Below are 20475 nucleotides of genomic sequence, written 5' to 3' on the forward strand. Positions count from 1 at the left end.
GTAAATAGGAACCACTGGGTTGAAGAGTAGGGCCGGGCAGGAAAAATGGGGACAATGGCCAAGAATGAGGGCTGCAGAGGTGCTTGGGATCAGACCTTCATATGCTTTCTTGCCCCAACCATACACCATTCCCTTTAAGTAAGGGGTACTTTTCTGTGATGAATCCACATCCTGCATTCTACTTTGTTTTTTGTTGTTGTTTTTGTTTTTTTTTGGTACCGGGGATCGAACTCGGGTCCTTGAGCTTGCGAGGCAGGTGGTGGAACCACTGAGCTAAATCGCCTGCCCTGTTTTTGTTTGTTTAATCACACACATAAGCTCAGACCTCTTCCCTCCCTTGATCTCTTTTCCCACTGTAGATTCTGACAGGAGCGGGAAATCTGGATATGAAGTCACATCTGCAGGTCTAACTCCAGGTTACGGATGGACACAGAGAAAGCTCTCAGAGGCAAGTATTCCCAGTACATCCTTTATGGGAGGCTCTGACCTTTATTTTCTTCTTTATATTGCCTGTATATTTAAGGTTTTCTACAATGAAGATGTATTACTTTTCTGCTAGAAAAAATGAACCCAATAACACGTGCTGCAAAAATGAAGCTGGGGAGAGATTTGTTCCCCTTCAGGATGGATGAATTGGAAGGATGTGGGGAGGGAACCCTAGAAACAGGAGAGCAAGAAGCAGCTAATAAGGCCGAAGCTGAGACAGGGCCTCCGATGCTGGGGAAGGGCTTTGTCCTGGTGGAGGGCCCACCTACAGGGTGGGAGGCTGCAGCTGCCCCCCAGGACCCCCGGGAAAGCCGGGGCTGCTTCCTAGACCCCAGGGGGCTGGCAGGGCCAAACCAAACTGCTCTTTACTCTCTCTTCTCAGGCTGCTTTCTCTTGGGTCTTCCAGAGGCTGAGCATCTCGGGGAAACTGAGGCTGCCCTCGGGTGCTTGCCTGGCTAAGACCTCAATCTGGGGATGTCCAAGTTCAGCCTAAGACGCCCCGCTGGGCAACCCCTCCTCCAGATTCCTTTCCCATCTGTCTACCCTTCCTGACTTTGGGCAATGCAGACACAAATGGTGCAGGCCTCTGGAAGCCCTGGGAAGGTGAAATCTCCTTATTCGTCTTTTGCCAAAATTAAGAAATTTTGTTACGCCCAATCCATGGCTGCTGTCCCTTGACAGGCTGGGGAGGAGGGAGGAGAACCTGGGCCCAGGGCCACTGCTCGCCCCATCAGATGAAGAGATGAGGGCTGAGGTCCGGAGGAGACAGACAGCCGGCCACCAGGGCTCTCTCAGTGCTCTGGATCTTTCCATCTTTTGAAACAGAATCTCTCCCTCCCCTTCCTCCCCCTTATCTGTTGGCTCCTGTCTGTCTGGCCAGACTGCAGAAAAGCCCTGTGGGCAAAGTGAATGATACTCTGCTGAGGACAACAGGAGCCATGGAGGGCTGCTGATTACAGGACTGATGTGGTCAAGTCCAGTGTGAGGTGGGTTGCTGGTGGAGAATGCCTTGGATGGCCAGGCTGGCTGCAGGCAGGATTAGAGGCAGTGACCCAGAGGCAGGTTTGCTCAGGAGAGAAAATGGTTCACATTTGCAGAGCATTGACTCAGTATTAACTAACTTAGTCTTTGCAATAACCCCCCACTCCCAGTACTGGGAATCGAACCCAGACCCTTTGCACTGAGCTATATTCCCACCACATTTTTATTTTTATATTTTGAGACAGGGTCTTGCTAAGTTGCCCAGGCTGGGCTCAAACTTTCTTTTTTCTTTTTTTTTTTTTTTGGTACTGGGGATCAAACTTGGGACCTTGCACTTGCAAGGCAGGCACTGGAACCACTGAGCTAAATCCCCGGCCCCTGGGCTCAAACTTTCAATCCTCCTGCCTCAGCCTCCTAGAGTTCTGGGGCTATAGGCATGAGCCACCATGCCCAACTCATTAACTTGTTATGGTGGCTCCCCATGTCCCCATTTTATAGATGGCTTGCCTGAGATACAGAGAGGTTAGCAACTTTGCCTAGGTTGGAGAGTAAAAAGAGGATGTGCTTTGGAATCCTGCGTTGGAGGTGCCTGCCTCTGTTTCTCTTCAAAAGGCCAAGGCTGACCTCTCAGCTTGGGACATTTGGAGTGACAGTGGCCCCTGGCCTGGGTGCCCGTCACATCTTGCTGTGAGGATGGGATGAGGTGGTTCCTTCTCTTGTCCCTGGAGGACCCCTCTAGGTTGGATCCTGGCCCATTGTGGGATCAGCCACACAGTCACCCCATGACTGAGGCTCCGACGGAGGTGTGTGGACAATGTCGAGGAAGCGCAGGGGAGGGGGATTCTGATTCGACTCTGCCTGGTAGGGGTAAGGAGGGACCACAGAAGCTCCCAAAAGGAGATGGCATTTGAACTGGCCGGGATGGCTTTGGTGGCTGGGGAAGCAAGGGGGCAGCAGTCTGGCAGAGAGCAGAACAAATGTAAATGGACTGGGGCTGAAAGGAGCATGGATAGGCACTTGGAGAGGAGCGGAGAGTGGGAGTCAGGCACAAGGGGCAGGTGGGCAGTGGGCCTGCCCAGCACCATCCTGGGGTGGGGTGGCTGAAGGTGGTGACTGGGCTCCTCCTGGGAGGAGGGAATGCTCTGGTCAGAAGCCCCATTTCTCCTGGGTCATGCTGGTGACTCGAGAGTGGGCTGGGCCACTCCTGCTCTGGGCAATGCTCCTGGCTCGTCTTCTTGGGGGGTCCTTGGTTTCTGGGGAGACTCGTGGCACTGGCTGGCTGGGCTTGACCCCTCTGTTCCTTTCACGAATGCTGACCTTTCTCTTTAGTCCCCATCAACAGCAGACCACTAACTGGCTGTCTTTCTTCCACTGGGGCCGCTTGTTCCTCTGTGTCCTAAGGTCTGGCCTCCTGCTCTTCTCCCTACAGCTTTTCCAGAGGAGGAGCAGCTATGTGTTAAGGCCCCAGGCCATGGGAGCATCTGCAGACCTTGCTTGAGCCTACAGGTGGCCCCCACTGGCATCTCTCCCAGCCCTTCCTTGGCAGGGCTGTGACCGCCCGGCCTTCCTGGCAGTGCTGTGCAGTGCTCAGCCCGAGGGCAGCCAGGCTGGCCTGCAGGGGCTCACATCTCGGATCCACCACTCGCTGGCTGGGTGACCCCAGACCCACTCTTGAACTACTCCAGCCTCTACTCCTGATCTGTCAATTGGGGTGGTGATAAAAAGTAGCCACTCCTGGGGCCGGGGATTGTGCTCAGTGGTTCCGCTGCCTGCCTCACAAGTGCAAGGTCCCGAGTTTGATCCCCACCCCCCCTCCCCAAAACAAAAGAAAGAAAGAAAGAAAGAAAGAAAGAAAGAAAGAAAGAAAAAGTAGCCACTCCTGGGCCATGGTGAGGATTCTGCACAATGAGATTCAGCACAGAAAGTGCTAGGCATTTGGTAAATGTTTCTCACCCATCGCCAGTACTACCAGGCTTCCTCTGCTCTGTAGCTTCATTGCTAAAAAGGGGCACCCTCTCCAACCAGTTAATTCTGTGGAAAGAGGAAACTTCTCATTCCTGCTGGTTAATCTGGGTGTGCTGGGGGAGGGAAGGAAGGAAGGCTCCAAATGTTCTAGGCTTGTTGGATCCAATTCAGTCCATCTGGAAACTCTGCCCATTTTTCTTTCTTTCCTTCCTTCCTTCCTTCCTTCCTTCCTTCCTTCCTTCCTTCCTTCCTTCCTTTCTTTCTTTCTTTCTTTCTTTCTTTCTTTCTTTCTTGGTACTGGGAATCGAACTCAGGACCTTGCGCTTGCGAGGCAGGCGCCGGAACCCGGCCCCCTGCCCGTTTTTCTTTTTCCCAGACTTCTAGAGGGGAAGAGCCCCTCAGGTCTTGCCATGCCTCAGCCCTCCAGGGGGCTCAAGTCACTTCATCTGCAGTGTGCTGGGCCCTGCTGGGATTCTGCCCTTCCTGACCTGCTTGTCTTCCCTACCTGCAGTGTGGCCTTGGCCTCTGGGTAGAGCCCTGCAGGCTTGGCACAGGCTCCTATGGGCAGGGGTCTGGCTTTTCTTGCCAGCGAAAATTGTCTGAGAATTGAATGCAATTGAGTTCTTTCCTGCTAGTTTTAGACAACTGATCCCTGCCAGGAATGAGAGTCAGGTGCTGCATTCTGGCCAAATGGATACGTCTGTGATTGGTGCCTCAAGAATTAGCCACAAACTCTGTTTTAGTGTGAGTCTCATAATCGAGAGACCCTCAAATTGTTTCTATGTATTTGCACTTCACAGGCCCTGTGGGATAGATTTATTTACTGCTAATTCATCCCACCCATTCTTTCATCCACTTAATCAAAAACAAACTCATGCCAATCACCGCACCAATCCCCTACTTTCCTGTCAATCCACCTTCCGTCCTCTACCTGCCCATCCTTTCTATCCTACTCAGCCATCCTTCTAGTCATCCCTCCTTCCATCTACCCATTCATCCCCTCCACATCCATCCACTCAATCCTGCACCAACCCGTCCCCCTACCAGTCCATTCCCCATCTTCATTCATCCACTCCTCCACCCACCTCCCATCCATCTCACCATCCATCCTCCAATCTGGTACCAGCTGGGAGACATGAAACACTCTCCCCCTGGCCTTCAACCTCACCTGAAGTTACTCTCTTGGCAGACCATATGGGGCCACTCATGCTACAGAGCACACATGGTGGGCATCTGTGAGCTCTTTCTGATGACCAAGACCAGCAGGGCACCTTCCCTGACCACCCAGCCCTACCCATGGCAGAGCCACCCCCTCCCCAAAGCCTCCCAGGTTTAGTCACAGGGGCAGCCATCCCAGGTCCCCAGGTGGGCAGCAGCTCACCATGGCTCTGCTCGTAGTCTTGGTTTCGGTGTCGCCGGCGGTGGTGGCGCTGGAGCCTGGCTTGCCTGTCCCTGCGGATGCTGCCCACGATGATGGTGATGCAGGAGAGGATGATGACCACACCTATGACAGCACTCGCCACCAGCACAGGAGACACGAGCAGGTGACTATGCTCCGAGCTCTCTGAGAATGTGGGGTAGAAGTAGCTGGTGCGGTTGTATCGTGCTACTGTGGACAGAGAGAGGACTCTGAGCTGAGGCCCAGGCCTGCCACACACCTTTCTCCTCCACCTCTGCTGCCCTATGAGTCATTTGTCCTGAAATAAATGGAGGGTGGTCCAGGGCCCGACCCAAGGATTCCCTCCTGGTCACTCCTCTAGGGAGGAAGGAGGGGATTGGTGCTTCACCCCATTACCTGCAGGAGTGACCACTTTTCTTTTCCTCTGAAGCCTCTGCCCCAGGAGCTCAACTAACTCACAGAGAAGAAAAGGGAAACTCAGAGAGGGAAATGGACTTATCCAAGGCCACAAAGCAAATCAGTGGCAGAGCTGAGGTTGACAGGACTTTACGAAGGTCTTGAGAAGGGGCAGGAGATGCAAAGAGGGGCAGAAGACAAGGAGGATAAGGGCCAGTATGTAGTCCCTGCCTGAGATCCAAGCCTTTGCTTACAGAAGTTCACTGGAAGATGCTTCACACACATGCTTTTGGCTGGACACACATGCTTCCTGGCTCTCTGATCTGAGGGTGCCAGCCTAGGAGGACTTGTGGAGTCAAGATGAGGGCCAAATCTAGACCAGTTTTCAAAGCCCCTACTATGTGCAGACTCAGTGCTAAGATCTCATTTTATCTTTGGAGTTACGTTCATCCAATTCTTCTCATTTTACAAGTAGAGACACTAAGGCTCAAGGATATCAAATCACTTACCTGCAGTCATGCAGCCAATACATGACTGAGCCAGGCCTTCTCTAGGGCTTAGTCTCTCCACTAGACCATAATAGTCTTTTTAGCACTGCATAATAATAATAGCACCAAAAGAGGGAAGAAAGAATAGAGTTATATAGGCGTGATTGGAGTAGCTCACTTCTCAATGTAATCAAGTTTGTATAACCAAGTAGAGTCTGATAAGATGTATAAGGTAAGGGGGCCGGGGATTTAGCTCAGTGGTTTCGCTGCCTGCTGTACAAGTGCAAGGACCCGAGTTCGATCCCCGGTGCCCCCCCCCCCAATGATGTATATGGTAAGCCCTAGAGTAACCACTAAGAACATAACTCAAACAAATATGGTTAAAAATCATTGAAGGAATTAAAATACAGCAAGTCTCTGACTTACAAACATTCAAGTTGCAAACTTTCACAGATACCAATGGACCTTGCATTACGAACATTCATAGATGTGAACAAATCAAGGATGTAGCTCACGTGTCTGTCATGACACAGTTGTGCTGCTGTGTGTTTATGTACAGAGCAATACTATACAATAGTACAGTACAGCTGGGGGGCCTTATTGTATTTTTGCACATGTTTGGTTTTTTTATGCTTTATATTGTATGTTGCATCCAAGGTGTATAAGAGTTACTTTGTCAGACTCACAAATGAATCTGACTTACCAACATTTTCCAAGAATGGAACTTGCTCATATGTCAGGGACTTACTGTATTACCCTAGAAAATATTCACTTAAAGTAAAAAGGAGAAATAGAGGAACACAAAAAGACATAAGACATATACAAGGTGAAATGTAAAATACCAGACATAAATCTGACTTTATCAATATACTGTCAAATGTGAACCTATTAAGCCAATCAAAGGCAGAGCTTACCAGCCTGGGCAAAAAACATAATCCAACTATGTACTGTCTAGAGGACTCTCACTTGGGAACCAAAGCTAAAAGTAAAAGAATGGAAAAATATCTACTATACAAATATAAGAAAGCTGGAGTGGCCATAAAAAATAATAGCAGAAAAAATACACTTTAAAACAAAAAAGTGTCACTAGAGATAAGAGGACCTTTTTATAATGAGAAAGGGTTGATTCATTAGAATATCATAACAATTATAAACATATATGCACTTAAGAAGAGAGAGCCAAAATATGTAAACTAATGCTAACAAATTGAGAGGAAATATAGATAATACAATAGTAACAGCTGGAGACTTTAATACTCCATTTTCAATAAGGTACAGAAAAACCAGAGAGAAGATAAAAAAGGAAATGGGAAACTTAAATGACACTATATGTGAATTAGACCCAAAAGACATCCATTGACCACTGTGCCAACAACAGTGGAATATACCTTCTTCTCAAGCACACATTGAATGTTTTCCAAAATAGGTCATATGCTAGGCCATACGATGAGTTCCAACAGATTTTAAATGATTGGCATTGTACAAAGTGTATTTTTTTATCACAATGAAGTGAAACTAGAAATTAATAATAGAAATTTGTGACATTCACAAATACATAGAAATAAAACAGCACACTGATTAATAACCAATGAGTCAAATAGAAAATCATAAGAGAAATTAAAAAATACTTTGAGATGAGTTAAAAGGAAGATACATCATACCAAAGTTTGTGAGATGCAGCTAAAGACGTGTTCAGAAGGATATCTATAGCTGTGAATATCTACATTAAAAAAGGAAAAAGATCTCTGATCAACAAATAACCTTCTACCTTTAGATACTGGAAAAAAAGATCAACTTAAATCCTAAGCAAGAACAAGGAAGTAAATAAAGATTAGAGTGGAAATTGTGAAAAACAGTAGAGAAAAATCAATGCATTAAAAAGTCGGTTCTTTGAAAAAGCTAAAACAAAACAAAACAAAACAAAAACCAAGCCTTTATCTTGAATGACCAAGGTATGAGGAGGGTACCGGGAGGGAAGACTCAAAGTACTAACATCAGAAATGAACGTGAGGACATAAATACAGACCTTATAGCAATTAGAGTGGTCAAGGCATACTATGAACAATGAAATGCCCACAAATTGGATAACTTGCATGAAATATACAAATTTATGGATCTATACAAAACTTAGCAAATGAACTCAAAAAGAAACAGAAGCTGTGAATAAATCTGAAACTAGTATAGAGATTGAATTAATAACTTAAAAAATTCAGAAAGAAAAGCTCAGTATCACATAGCTTCACCACCTGTTGGGTGAATTCTACCAAACATTTAAAGAAGAGAAAAGTATATGTAAGAGAAATGGAATTTCAGGTTGGGAAGATGCAGAAAGTTCTGGAGACAGATGGTGTGATGGTTGCAAACCAATGTGAATATGCTTGATGCCACTGAACTGGACACAACATGGTTGGAATAGTAAAATGTATGTTTCTATATTTTTACCAAAATTTAAAAAACTACAAAAAGAAGCTAAATTTCTCGCAAACTTTTTAAAAACATAAAGGTAAGAATATTTCTCAATTTATTCTGCAAAGCCAGTGCTACCCTGATAACAAAGCAAGACACAAACATTACAAGAAAATTACAGAACAATATTTCTTATAAATATAGATGCAAAAATTCCCAGAAAAATACCAGTAAATTGAGTACAGCACGACAGGTCCTCATGGTTTTGATAACCAATTCTGGTTGTCACTTCTTAGATATGATGACCAAAGCATGAAAAGCAAAAGGAAACAGATAAACATAAAAATTTCTGCATTAAAGGGCACCATTAAGAGGGTCAAAAGACAACCTATAGAAAGAGAAAATATCTATGAATCACATATCTCATAAAGTAGTGTGTCTATAACAAACTATTATAATTCCAATAATAAAAAGATAACTCCATTAAAAATAAGTAAAAGGGTCCGGGGATTTAGCTCAGTGGTTCCGCTGCCTGCCTCACAAGTGCAAGGTCTCGAGTTCTATCCCAGGTACCAGAAAAAAAAAAAAGAAAAAGATCTAAATAGACATTTCACCAAAGACACAACTGTCAAAAAGCACATGAAAAGATGCTCAACACTCTTGGCCATCAGGTAAACGCAAACTAAAGTCACAATGAGACAGCACTTCACTCTCACTAGGATGGCTAGAATAAAAAAGATTGAGTATTTCGAGTATTGGTGAGGATGTGGAGATTGGACCCTATATAAACTGCTGGTGGGAATGTACAGTGGTGCAGCTGCCTTGTGAACACAGTCTAGTGGTTAACATAATACCATATGACTCTGCAACTGCCCTTCTAGGTATATACCAAAAAATGAAAATATACATCCTGTAAAAAAATGTGTACATGAATATTTATAATAGTATTATTGGTGTGGCCTCCCAGAAGTACCTGGCACATGGCTGCCTTCCACTCATATTTAGATCTTTTTAAAAAAGTCACCACCTCAGAGATTGTCACATTGGCTGTTGAGCATCCCCTGAAGGTCCATATGTAAAATCTTGGTGCCCAGGGCGATGCTACTGGAAGACAGTGGAACCTTTGGAAGGCGGGGCCTTGTGGGAGGAGCTTAGGTCATAGGGGGCATGTCCTTCAAAGGGATTGTGGGATACTGATGGGTTTTCTCTCTTCCTGCTCTGATTGGAGATGTGAATCTTTTGCTCTTACACACATTCCCTGCCTTTGCCATCCACAGCAAGTGGTGATGAAGTCAAGGGGTGGCCCTTGCCAACCCTGCCGTATGCCATTTGGACTTTGAACCTTCAAAACTGTGAATTAAACAACCTTTTCTCTTTATAAAGTTAACTGACTGATAATTTATCAGAGTAACATGAGGCTGATTAATACAGAGAGGTTGCCCGGATTGACCCCTACTCTACTATAAAGCATATCACCCTATGTGTTTTCTTCAAAAGCACTTATCATAGTCTCTAAACATCTTGCTTATTCTTTATTATGTTATATCTTTGGGTTTCTTGCTCACTTTACTGAATTGTTAACTCCTTGAAGTCAGAAATTTCATCTGTACAGATTTGGTCAGTGAATCTGCAGCACATAGCTAACTGCCAGGCACTGAAGAGGTCCTCATTAAATATTTGCTGCATGACTGAGGGAACTGTAGTGGACTTAGTTGACTCTATGTCTGTTTTCCCATTAGGCAAGAATTTAATTTCTTTTCTATTCTTTGACGGATTGTGACAGGTTGCATTTTGGATGAAATGCCAACTTCTCATTTTTATTTCATTGCCTGTCAGCTACTGTAAGCTAATGTTTTCCATTTTTCCTAAGACTCACAGATGAAAGGTAAGGCTCCCTTCTGTTTCCTCCCAGGCAACAGAGATCAGCTTAAACTGTCTTGTCTGATTTCCACTTAGGGGCAATCTAGTCCTTAGCTAGTGAATCTATAGCATGCCTGCCACCATTTCCTATCTGTGCTAAGGGCAGACATTACTAATCGACCATGTTTCTCTTTTCTGTTTAACCTAGAAGGCAGCCTCAGCATCTTTTCCAACACACCAGTCCATGAGGTGACTTCAACTGCCTAGAGCTGGTCATAAAAATGGAGCTTTTGGCCACTACTCATCCAGGGTGACACAAGCCTCCATGCTTCTCCTAAGCCAATGACCATACTCTCCCTCTCCGCCATGTAGTCTCTCACCTTCAGAGGCAAGGAACCAAGGGAGGAGTGTGTGTGAAACAGTGGGTTGGGGCCAGGCATCTTGCTCCCAGTGGGGTCCAGATTGTCTTATTCTGACCCCAGGACACTGCAGTGGTTTGGGACGCACTGGTCACACTAGGATTCAAAGTAAACCTCCTTTGGGTACAGAGCTGGTCATGGCAGGACTCTGTGTGTGTGTGTGTGTGTGTGTGTGTGTGCAGGCGTGTGTGCTCTGCACATCCTGCAGAACCTGCCACTGCCAAGGTGTCAGATCCATGGGTCACCTTGAAGACTTTCCCTCCACCTGCCACAGCGGCAGTGACAGCCTTGCCCTGTCTGGCGACTCTGAGCTCATTACCAGCTGGGCAGAAGATGGCACCTCTGTGCCTGCAGATGAAGTCAGTTGGCACCGGTGTCCACCTGCATGGCTGGCTGGGAAATTAATCTCTCAGTTACTGCGACCAGCAGAGGTAGGCGCTGCTTTAAATTATGAGGAAAACTCTTCCCATTTCCAAACACAGGGCCCATTTTATCAGGAAGATAAATATGACCACAGAGAGATAACATCATGACAGTGCCTTTCCCATCCCCTCTACCTCCCTGTCCCCCTGTGCCAGCTGGAGCAAGGACAGAGAATGAAGCAAGCTTTGCCTCTATCCTGGACTTTCTCCTCAAGCAGCTTCTGCAAAGGTGCCCAGGATTAAGTGCCAGCTATACCTCATCCCCCTACATTCCAGCATGAGTAGGTACCATCTCCTGAGTTGCTACTGCGTGTACTGCACAATGCTTGATACTTTTCATATACTATATTATCTCATCTAATCCTTGTGATTGCTTGTGATGGGATCCCCAGTTAACAGGTAAGGAAACAGCCACAGAGGGATAAAGAAACTTCCCCTGGGGTCGCACAGCACCTCAGACAGGAACCTGAATCAGCAAGAGGTGTAAGACAACTGCTCATAGTTTATTCTGTACTGGTATTCAAATCCTATTCTGTGGACACCAGGTACTGTGCCTTGGGGAACTTATGTTGTTTTGAAGCTTGGGACCCATGATGAGAGATTAGTGCATTGGAGGAATCACAGAGAGGTGGAGGCTGCAGAGGAGGCTGGTAGAGGCTGAGGTTGAAGAGGCTGGTGCAGTCAGACCATGAGGGCTCTTGAAGCCAAATCAAGAGACTGTCCTTTGTCTTCAGGGCAAAAAGAAGACAAGCGCATGGTCAGAGTGTTTTAAGACAGCTCTCTGGCTCTAAGGTGGAAGACAATGGGCAGGGCTAAGTGGAGGCAGGAGACTGGTGAGGAGGCTGTTGGGAGGAATCACGTCAGCAGACAGCTAGAACATAGAGCAAGGCTCAGAGGAATACACAGAATGACACTGCAGAGTGTTCCCTGGCTCCTTCAATTTGCTGTCCTCTGAACAGGGTTTAGAGATATCCCTGGTATTACCTGTAGATCAGGTACCAAGACCTCCAAAGAGCTGGATGACAGCACCCTTCCCACCCTGTCTCCCTCCCTCTCTAAGGGAATGAGAGGATCCAGCTGTGGTGCTTCTGGACATCTGATCCAGGGCTGGGACTGGGAACCACCTTTATTCAGAAGGTCCTAAATGACCCAGACTGGCTATAGGAGCTCTGTCCTGGGCTTGCTTCTCCATCTGTAGGTGACACTGTCATCCCCATTTGCAGATAAAGACACTGCATCTTGGTGAGCTGAAGTTACGTGCTCAAGATTGTTCACCTCAAGTGGCGGATCTGGGATTTGAACCCAGGCTGTTTGATAATTCATGAAAGAGTGAAACAGATCAAGTGCTATAGCTGGGATGTGGTTTATCCCCAGAGGTTCATATGCTGGAAGCTTGATCCCCAGTATCCAGGATCTTTAAGCAGTGAGGTCCAGGGGAAGGTGATTAGATCACAGAGGCACCACTCCCAGATGGGACTGATGCAGAACTCAGTGTGAGCTGTTGTAAGAGAGACAGCCTAGCTTTTCATTAGCATCTTGGTTTCTCTCTTACCATGTAACTTCTCTCTCTCACACACATATGCTCCTGTCATGTGATGCTATCTTCCATGCAGCCTGCATTAGAAGCCAGTGCCAGTCCATACTCTTAGACGGCTACTTGTGAGCCAAAACAAACCTCTTTTATTTATAAAATAACAAGCCTCAGGTATTTTGTTAGAGCAACACAAAATAAACTAAGACAGCAGGGAAAGAGAACAAGATAGGGGGATGAGAGGATGGCAGCAGAAGAACTATGTGGTATTCTTGGTTCTACCACTCTCATTGTGTCACCTTGGGCACATCCCTTACCCTCCCTGGACCTCTCGGACCTCTCTGAAGAGGCACTTATTCTTAAACTGTTCTCTCTCCAGGGTGGGTAAACAGGTGTGAGGAAGATGAAGGGGGATGGGAACCTTGAAGGGAGGTAGTGAGATCTAGGGTTGCATTAAGGGGCTGAGGTCAGGGCTAGCTCGATTCCAGGGAACCCGGGGAACATGCACTTCAGGGAAACTGAGGTAGACTGTTGCTACCAAGTCATTGCTGAGTGCAACATGTAGGCAGCTCCACAGTCACTCTGTGTGGGTACAGGGAAGTGCTCTGTGTAGCCTCAAGCCACCTGAGCCAGTGACAGAGGGCAGGCATGGAGGCACTAGGGTGCTGAGTCAACAGCTTTTAACTGCAATCTTGTCCTCTCTCTCAGGGAGGGGAGCCAACAGCTCAGACCTGACCAATGGCTCCTGTCACAAAAATTCTGAAGACATTTGTCACGGGTCCAGCTCCCTGGCAAGTGTGGCCTCTGAAGGGCACTTCTCAACTCAATGCTGAAGCTGACAGGGTAGGGCTGTGTGGTCAGTGGAGGGAACATGATGCAGGCACTGTCTTCCCTCTGCTCACCACTGGCAGGCCTGGCTGCCTGCAGGGACTTGGAGAGGGGCCAAGGCAGGGGACATGGCAGGGCAGGGTTCTGAGTCTCCTCCCTGCTTTTATGGGTGACTTCTCAACTCACTTGCTGAATCCATTCTCTGGTCACCAGAGACCTGGAGTGAGTCAGAGGTGGCCCAGAGATCAGGACACAGAAGGGCTGGGTCCAAAGGATGAGCCAGCAGGACAATATCAGGACAGGGAGGGAAGGGCATGTGTGGAAGCACTGAGGGGTGAGGGTGCAGGAGAGCTTGGGAAACGGGTGTGTTCCATGCTGGGTTGAGGCTGTGGAATATCACCTCAAGAGTAGCTGATGTTTGGGTCACTGGGAGGGGCAGGGAAAAGGTTAATTGATGTTCAGAATTCTTGTTACAAAGGGGTTGTATTATGGCTTATGTTTAGATGTCCCCCCAAAGCCTCATGTGATCATGGGTGGGGCTTTTTCAGAGGTAGCTGGATCTAGAGAGTGTGACAGTGGGATTAAGGGCGTGTGATTACTAAATCAGTCTACTGATTGGTTTGGCATAGTTCCAGTGTGAGTACTACCTGCCCTAAGGGTAGGTGGCCTTGATAGAATACAAAGGGACAGAAAGAAGCTGCTATTGTTGCTTACTGCTTGCTTGCTGCTTGCTGCCTTCTCCCTGCCTTGCCATGGACTGTTTCTCTTTTGTGATGCCCCTCTGCCTTGGAGCCAGTTGACTATGGACTGAAGCCTCTATGAATTGTAAGCCAAATAAATCTTTCCTCCTTCAACTTTGGATGTCAGGTATTTTGTCTCAGCAACGAGAAAAGTAACTAAGACATAATCCATCTCCCCAAGAAGTCAACTAATGTCATGTCAGGGTCCATTTACGGCATTACGAGTGGGGCAGGCTATGGTGGAATGGAATAATAGAATGTGAACTAACCAACTTATTTACCAATCCTCCATTAATTTACTCAACTAACAAATCATCCACTTGTCCAGGGATGTATCTACCTTAGTATCTACTCAGCATCCACTTAATCATCATCCATCAATCCACTGATCTATTGATACATCGATCCATCCATCCATGAATCCATGCATGCACTTGCTGATACCAAGTGCTTATTCCATGTGAGGCACTGGGACCACAGATATGAATCAGACTGAAATGAACCTCTTAAGCTATGGAAAGCAAAGATGTCCTGCACAGATGCCCTGGTGCTGAGAGGAGATGTGGTGTATCAGGGAACTCCCTAGTCTCCCTTCAGCAGAGCATCTCTGTTTCCATCCATTCTACATGTTAGAGTTAATAGGAGGGTGTGCCACTGCCAAGTACAAGGTTTTAACCATTATATTAAAAATATAACTGGAAAAATATAAGTGATCACCCACAAGTTCTTAATGATTCTATGAATATAGGATTAAAATGATTTATTCCACTACTAAGATACATCCTGCCATTCAAATAAACTCAGTAGGGGCTGGGGATTAGCTCAGTGGTTCCGCCGCCTGCCTCAAAAGCACAAGGTCCCAAGTTCAATCCCCAGTACCAAAACCAAAACAAATAAACTCACTAAAATTAACTCATATTCCTCTGCATATCTAAATACCACAACTTTATAACCTTGTCATCATTTAGTAAGGTTTTTTCCTCTGGCTTGAAGAACAATTATTTATTGGCTGGAAAACTCACTGAAACAGTTTTTGAAAATCACTCCCCCCCTATTTCTGCAGAGGAAACAGTGAACTGGCTGAGGTTACAGAACCAAGCCATGGTGGAATTAAACACCTTAATATACCACACCAAACTCTGTTTCTTGCTGGAATCATCATGCCTCCACCTCTTTATTTTATATTGTCTTTCATCACTGTCTAGAGTTGACTCTTGGGCTATTCTCACAAAAACCCCGGGTTTTTATAACACCAGCAGAGTCACACCACATAAGTAGGAGGTGGTAAAATTGGGTTGAAGTGGCTGCTAGGGAACTGGCTGGGCGCATCCACCAGCTAAAGGGATTAGCTCCCACACTTCAGCTTGCATAATGAGACTCAAAAATGACCATTTACTATAACATGGACTTTCCAGGAAGTCCATGAATAATTGATACATAAAATGTTAAATTTATGAATGCTGCAAATTATCATCCACTCTCCCCCTAGGAGGGGAGACTATTCAGGGAGAGTTGCATGAGGGTCATGTCATCCACATGCTGTTCTGCAGGGTAAAGGTTTCAGTTGCTGGGACAAGCTGGGCCAGCCCAGGGAGATGTTCTTAGGCCACTGTAGCTGAGACTCTTTCCCAGGAACTGTCTGCCTGGAATCTTGCTTTGTCTTTATGCCTCACAGCCCACATTGAGAGCATTCACTTAAGAAGCAGCTTTCTCAAAAGTCTGTTGCTTCAGGTGTTGCCCTCTGTACCCATATGCATCCCACAGGTGAGGCTCTCTGTTGGGAATTTCTCCAAGATAAGAAGGGCAATAAAACTTTTACTTTCTGCAAAGAGCTGTTTCCCTTAAAAACTGCAAGAACCATGCAACTGATCCTCTTTGTACTTTTGCTTTGGCCTCCAGGATGCTCAGAGATACTTCTGCAGCTCAATGTCAGTCGGAAAGGAAACCAGTCTTTCCCTAGCTCTCAGGTGCTAGTTAGCATCATCCAACACAGAAAATTCACAGATTGCTTCTGTAAGTCAGATGGGAGGAATAACCTGACTTAGGATCTGTGGAGATTACCACTACATTCTTTGCTATTGCAGCTGTGAATAATTATCCTGCCTTGGGGATGTTTCCTGCATTGCTCTAAAAAGCTTCAGAGAGACGATGCCCCCAGAAGCAGTAAGTACAGTGTTTAAGAGCCTGGGTCAGTGGCATTAGCCAGTATTTAACGTCTGTGGACCTTAGTTTCCTCATCTCTAGAACCTAGTAAGAGTCTCCTGCAGTGCTTCTGTGGACTGAGGTAGTTTATATAAGTTACATGAGCACTCTATAAATGCAACTGTAAAGCTTGGCAAAGTTGTAAAACTACCATTTCAGTTTTGCATCAAGAAAGAACAGTAAGGGCAGGGGATTTAGCTCAGTGGCACTGCGCCTGCCTTGTAAGCAAAAGGTCCTGAGTTTGAGCCCCAGTACCAAAAAAAAAAAAAAGAGAGAGAAAGAACAGAGAGGGTCTGCACTGTTCTTGCCTGGGATTATGCCCCACCATTCCCCACCAACTCTGCTGGCCTGAGTGGGATCCGCTGGGGAAAGCAGCAGCTTCCCTGGTACTGTGGAAGAGAACACAGTTGATCTATAGTGCTGGGAGTTCAAGTGGCAGCCTCAGTGGTAAATGGAAGAGGTGGCCAGCTGCTGTGCTAGCCCAAAGCTGTGGTCTTATCTGTGACCAGAAATGGACTAGTGCACTAGCTAGTGATTTAACAGAGAGTTCTGAGAGGTGAGCTAGGCGCAGAGGCCTGAGAAGTTCTCTGCACAGCCACACTGTGTGTGCAGCAGAGTCAGTTCATCTCTGGCTGATGGGGCCTACGTGTGTGCAGCAGAGATTCGAGAGAACTCAGTGAAAAGTGAATTCTGGGGCAGATTTGAAAACAACCTGCACGTCCTGAACCCATCGGCAGAGAGGTAAGCCTGAGTGTCTGGAGATGTGTGGTGTTACAGCTTGAGTCTAGATGTCCCCCTAAAGACTCATGCAGTCCTAAGGGAGCTTTTCAGAGGTGGGTGGATCTAGAGTGTGTGGTGCTGGGACCAAGGGTGTGTGATTACTAAATCAGTCCACTGATTGGTTTGGCATAGTGCTGGCTAGGATTAAGGGTGTGATACTACACCCACCCTAGGGCAAGTAGCTTGTATAAAATATAAGGAACGGAAAGAAGGCTAATGTGTTCTTGCCTGCTGACTTGCCTTGGACCGTTTCTCCTTTGAGATGCCCCTCTGCCATGCTACCCTACCTTGGAGCCAGCTGAGTCCATACTGAAACCTTTACAAACTGAGCTGAATAAACCTTTCCTCTTTTAAGTTTGGGTATAGGGTATTTTGTTTCAGCAAGGAGAAAAGTAAGACAGATGGGCACAATCTCTGACCAGTGATTGGCTGAACTGAGCTCTGCAGACAGAAGTCAACTATAAGGAAGGAAATCTGAAAAATGAAAACAAGAAAGCAAATACAGTGTAGCAGCTGCATGTTATGGGAGAAAATGGTTTAAACAGATTTAGTTTAGGCTGGTCACCAAAGACAAACAAACAAAGAAAAACTGGACAAACAACCACCACCCTTGATGAGTAAGAAGTCAGAATCCATAGTTACTATATTATCTAAAATGTCCAATATTCAACAAAAAGTACAAGACAAAAAACAAGAAAGTGTGATTGATATGCAGTGGAAAATCAAAGCAAGGAAAAAAATCAGTCACTGTCTATGAGTATTCTCAGAGGGTGGATTGAAGAGGCAAAGACTTTAAAACAGCTATTATAAATATGTACAAGTAATTAAAGACGGTAATACTTAAAAAATTGAAGGAAAGTATGAAGATTCAAGGAATACAGAATGTCAATAAAGAGATATAACTAATAAATAACAAAGAACCAAGTGGAAATTCTGAGTTGAAAAATAATAACTGAAATAAAAAATCATCAGAGGAACTCAGGAGCAGATCTGAGATGCCAGAAGAAAGACTGGTGAACTTGAAAATAAACCAACAGAAAATAATTCAATCTGAAAACAGAAAAAGTTTGAAGAAAAATATGAAAAGAGCTTCAAAAACTTCTGGAACATCAAACTTAGCAAAATACAGGTGATAGGAGTTCCAAATGAGAGGAAAGAAAAGGGTAGAAAAAATATTTGAAGAAATAATGGACAAAATCTCCCAAATTTGACAAAACCCCCTACATCTCCAACAAACTCAACAAATCCCAAGTAGAATAAACACAAAAAGACAGTCACACCTGCCATATCAGCCAAACCACTGAAAGACAAAGACAAAGAGAAAGGGAAAGCAGCAAGGGAAAAACAGCTCATCATCAATAGGGGAGCAATAATATGATTATGGGTTTTTAATTTTGGTGGTGGTATTGGAGATGGAATCCAGGGCCTTGCACATGTTAGCTAAGTGCTCCAATACTGAGCTACATCCTCATCCCAATGCACAGCTTCTAATCAAAAACAGTGGAGGCTGGAAGGCAGTGGAATGACAGATTCAAAATGCTAGGAAAGAAGCTGTCAAACAAGAGAAGGTGAAGCTAGGTGTGATGGTGCATGCCTGTAATCTAGGCACTCTAAGAGGCCCAGGCAGTAGGATTATAAATTTGAGATCAACCTAGGTAACTTAGCAAGACCCTGTCTCAAAATAAAAATATATTTAAAAAAGCTAGATGGGGATATAGCTCAGTGGGAAGGCCTTGGGTTCAGGGTTCAATCCCCAGTAACACACACACACACACACACACACACACACACACACACACACACACACAAGCACATGGTAAAATAAAGACATTTCCAGATAAACACAAAAATGAGAGATTTTTATTGCTAGCAGACCTGCCTTATAAGAAATACTTAAATTGTAAAAGAAATGACACTAACTTGAATCCACAGGAAGAAATGTAAATTTCTGGATATGGTAAATATGTAGGTAAACAGAAAAATATTCCATAATATGTTCTTTCTCATTTCTTCTCTTGACTTTTTAAAAAGATATAAGATTGATTAAAAATAATTATGATACCATTTTGTCTGGATCCTACTATCTATATCTATATTTATATGTAGTAAACTTGCTAATAAAATCTCAAAAGTGAGAGGAGGAAAAGGAGATGTGGAACCAAATTTCAATATTTTATTGGATTTGAGTTAGTATTGTTCCAAAGTAGATTGTGATAAAGATAAGAAAGTAAGATGTAATTCTTAGAGCAGCCACTAATAACAATTTTTTAAAATAGTAAAAACAATTCCAGAAGAATCAAAATAGTATATTAAATGTTTAACACAAAAGGACATAAAGGAGGAACAGATGAATAAAAAGACATGAGACAAAAAGAAAACAAACGCAAAATAGTTAATATAAATCTGTGTCTATCATTTATAATTTTAATTAATTTGTGTTTTCTAAAAAATATAAATGATTCATAACCTCATTTAAACAGCATAGACCGTCAGAGTGAATAAAAAGGTCAGACTCAACTCTGTTGGCTACAAGAGGCATTTTAGATTCAAAGACACAAATGGGTGAAAATAAAAAGGTGGACTCACAGTTGGGATGATTATGCTGATGTGCAACAAAATAGAATTTAAAGCAAGACATTACTGGAGACAAACATTTCATACTGCCAACAGTCAGTATATCAGGAAGATTTAACAACTATGTATGTATATGTAGCACACAATGAGCTGCAAGAGAAATGAAGCGAGTGTTGTCAGGATGAAAAGGAGGAAGAGACAATTCAACCATAATACTTGGAGATTTTAAAGCCCTAGTTAATTCTTCTTTCTCTAAATGACAATAGCTAGAAACTCAGCAAAGATCCAAATGACCTGAACAACACTATCCACCAGCCCAACCTAGTTGACACTTACAGAACACATTACTAACAGATTGCACATTCTTTTCAAGTGCACATGGGACATTCTTCAGGATGTATGAGCCATAAAACAATTAGCAATAGATGTAGAAAGATGGAAATCATGCAAAATACCTTCTCTGACCACAGTGGAATTAAATTGGAGATCAACAATAGAAAGCTCTCTGGGAAAGCATCACACTGTCTGGCCACACTTTGGCCAAGCCCTTTACATTTTCATGGCAGGGGAGGAATTATGGCTCCCACCACTGGAGACCATGCCTCTCTTGCCTGGACTCAGAGGCCTGCAAGAGGCAGGGTCCTGTGAGTTCTTGATCTGGACCATGGGAAAGGTGATGGGATTTTTGTCTCCTCACAAAACTCCTCAGCCCCCGGAGTTAACTAGGGCATCCAGGAAACCAGCATCAGGGTAGCAATGTATTAACAATCATCTATCGTAAGCAGTAGAACTTCTTCCAGGAAGGCAAGAATGGATTAAGATAAAAATATCTATTAATATAACATGTCTCGTCAGTTGGTGAAGGAGAAAAACTACTAGACTAAGAAAAGACAGATATTTCTTCACCATGATGAATGCCCATGACCTCAACTAGCTGCCACTGTCACAATAAACATGAAACTTTGGAGGCGTTTCCCAGCATGTGTTGCATAGAACAT

At 44.9% G+C, this 20475-nt stretch overlaps 2 protein-coding genes across 3 annotated transcripts in view; one reads left to right on the forward strand and one right to left on the reverse strand.

Annotated features, from left to right (window-relative positions):
* The window catches only part of Tk2 (thymidine kinase 2), a 71438-nt gene extending 57403 nt beyond the window's left edge, over positions 1–14035 (forward strand). Inside the window, exon 11 of the mRNA XM_087183194.1 lies at positions 360–14035. The gene's annotated coding sequence lies outside the window, so the exon portion shown is untranslated. The remainder of the gene's footprint in view (positions 1–359) is intronic.
* Positions 1–20475, reverse strand: part of Bean1 (brain expressed associated with NEDD4 1) — a 45131-nt gene that overhangs the window by 3723 nt on the left and 20933 nt on the right. For both annotated transcript variants that reach the window (XM_087183545.1, XM_004843110.4), the window contains one exon: positions 4814–5041. In XM_087183545.1, the coding sequence (XP_087039671.1) occupies positions 4814–5041 (228 nt within the window). The remainder of the gene's footprint in view (positions 1–4813; positions 5042–20475) is intronic.

This window comes from Heterocephalus glaber, unplaced genomic scaffold (genome assembly GCF_053883595.1).
Source record: "Heterocephalus glaber isolate CG9 unplaced genomic scaffold, H.glaber_assembly_v1.0 deba00000071, whole genome shotgun sequence".
In the NCBI taxonomy this organism is placed as follows: Eukaryota; Metazoa; Chordata; class Mammalia; order Rodentia; family Bathyergidae; genus Heterocephalus; species Heterocephalus glaber.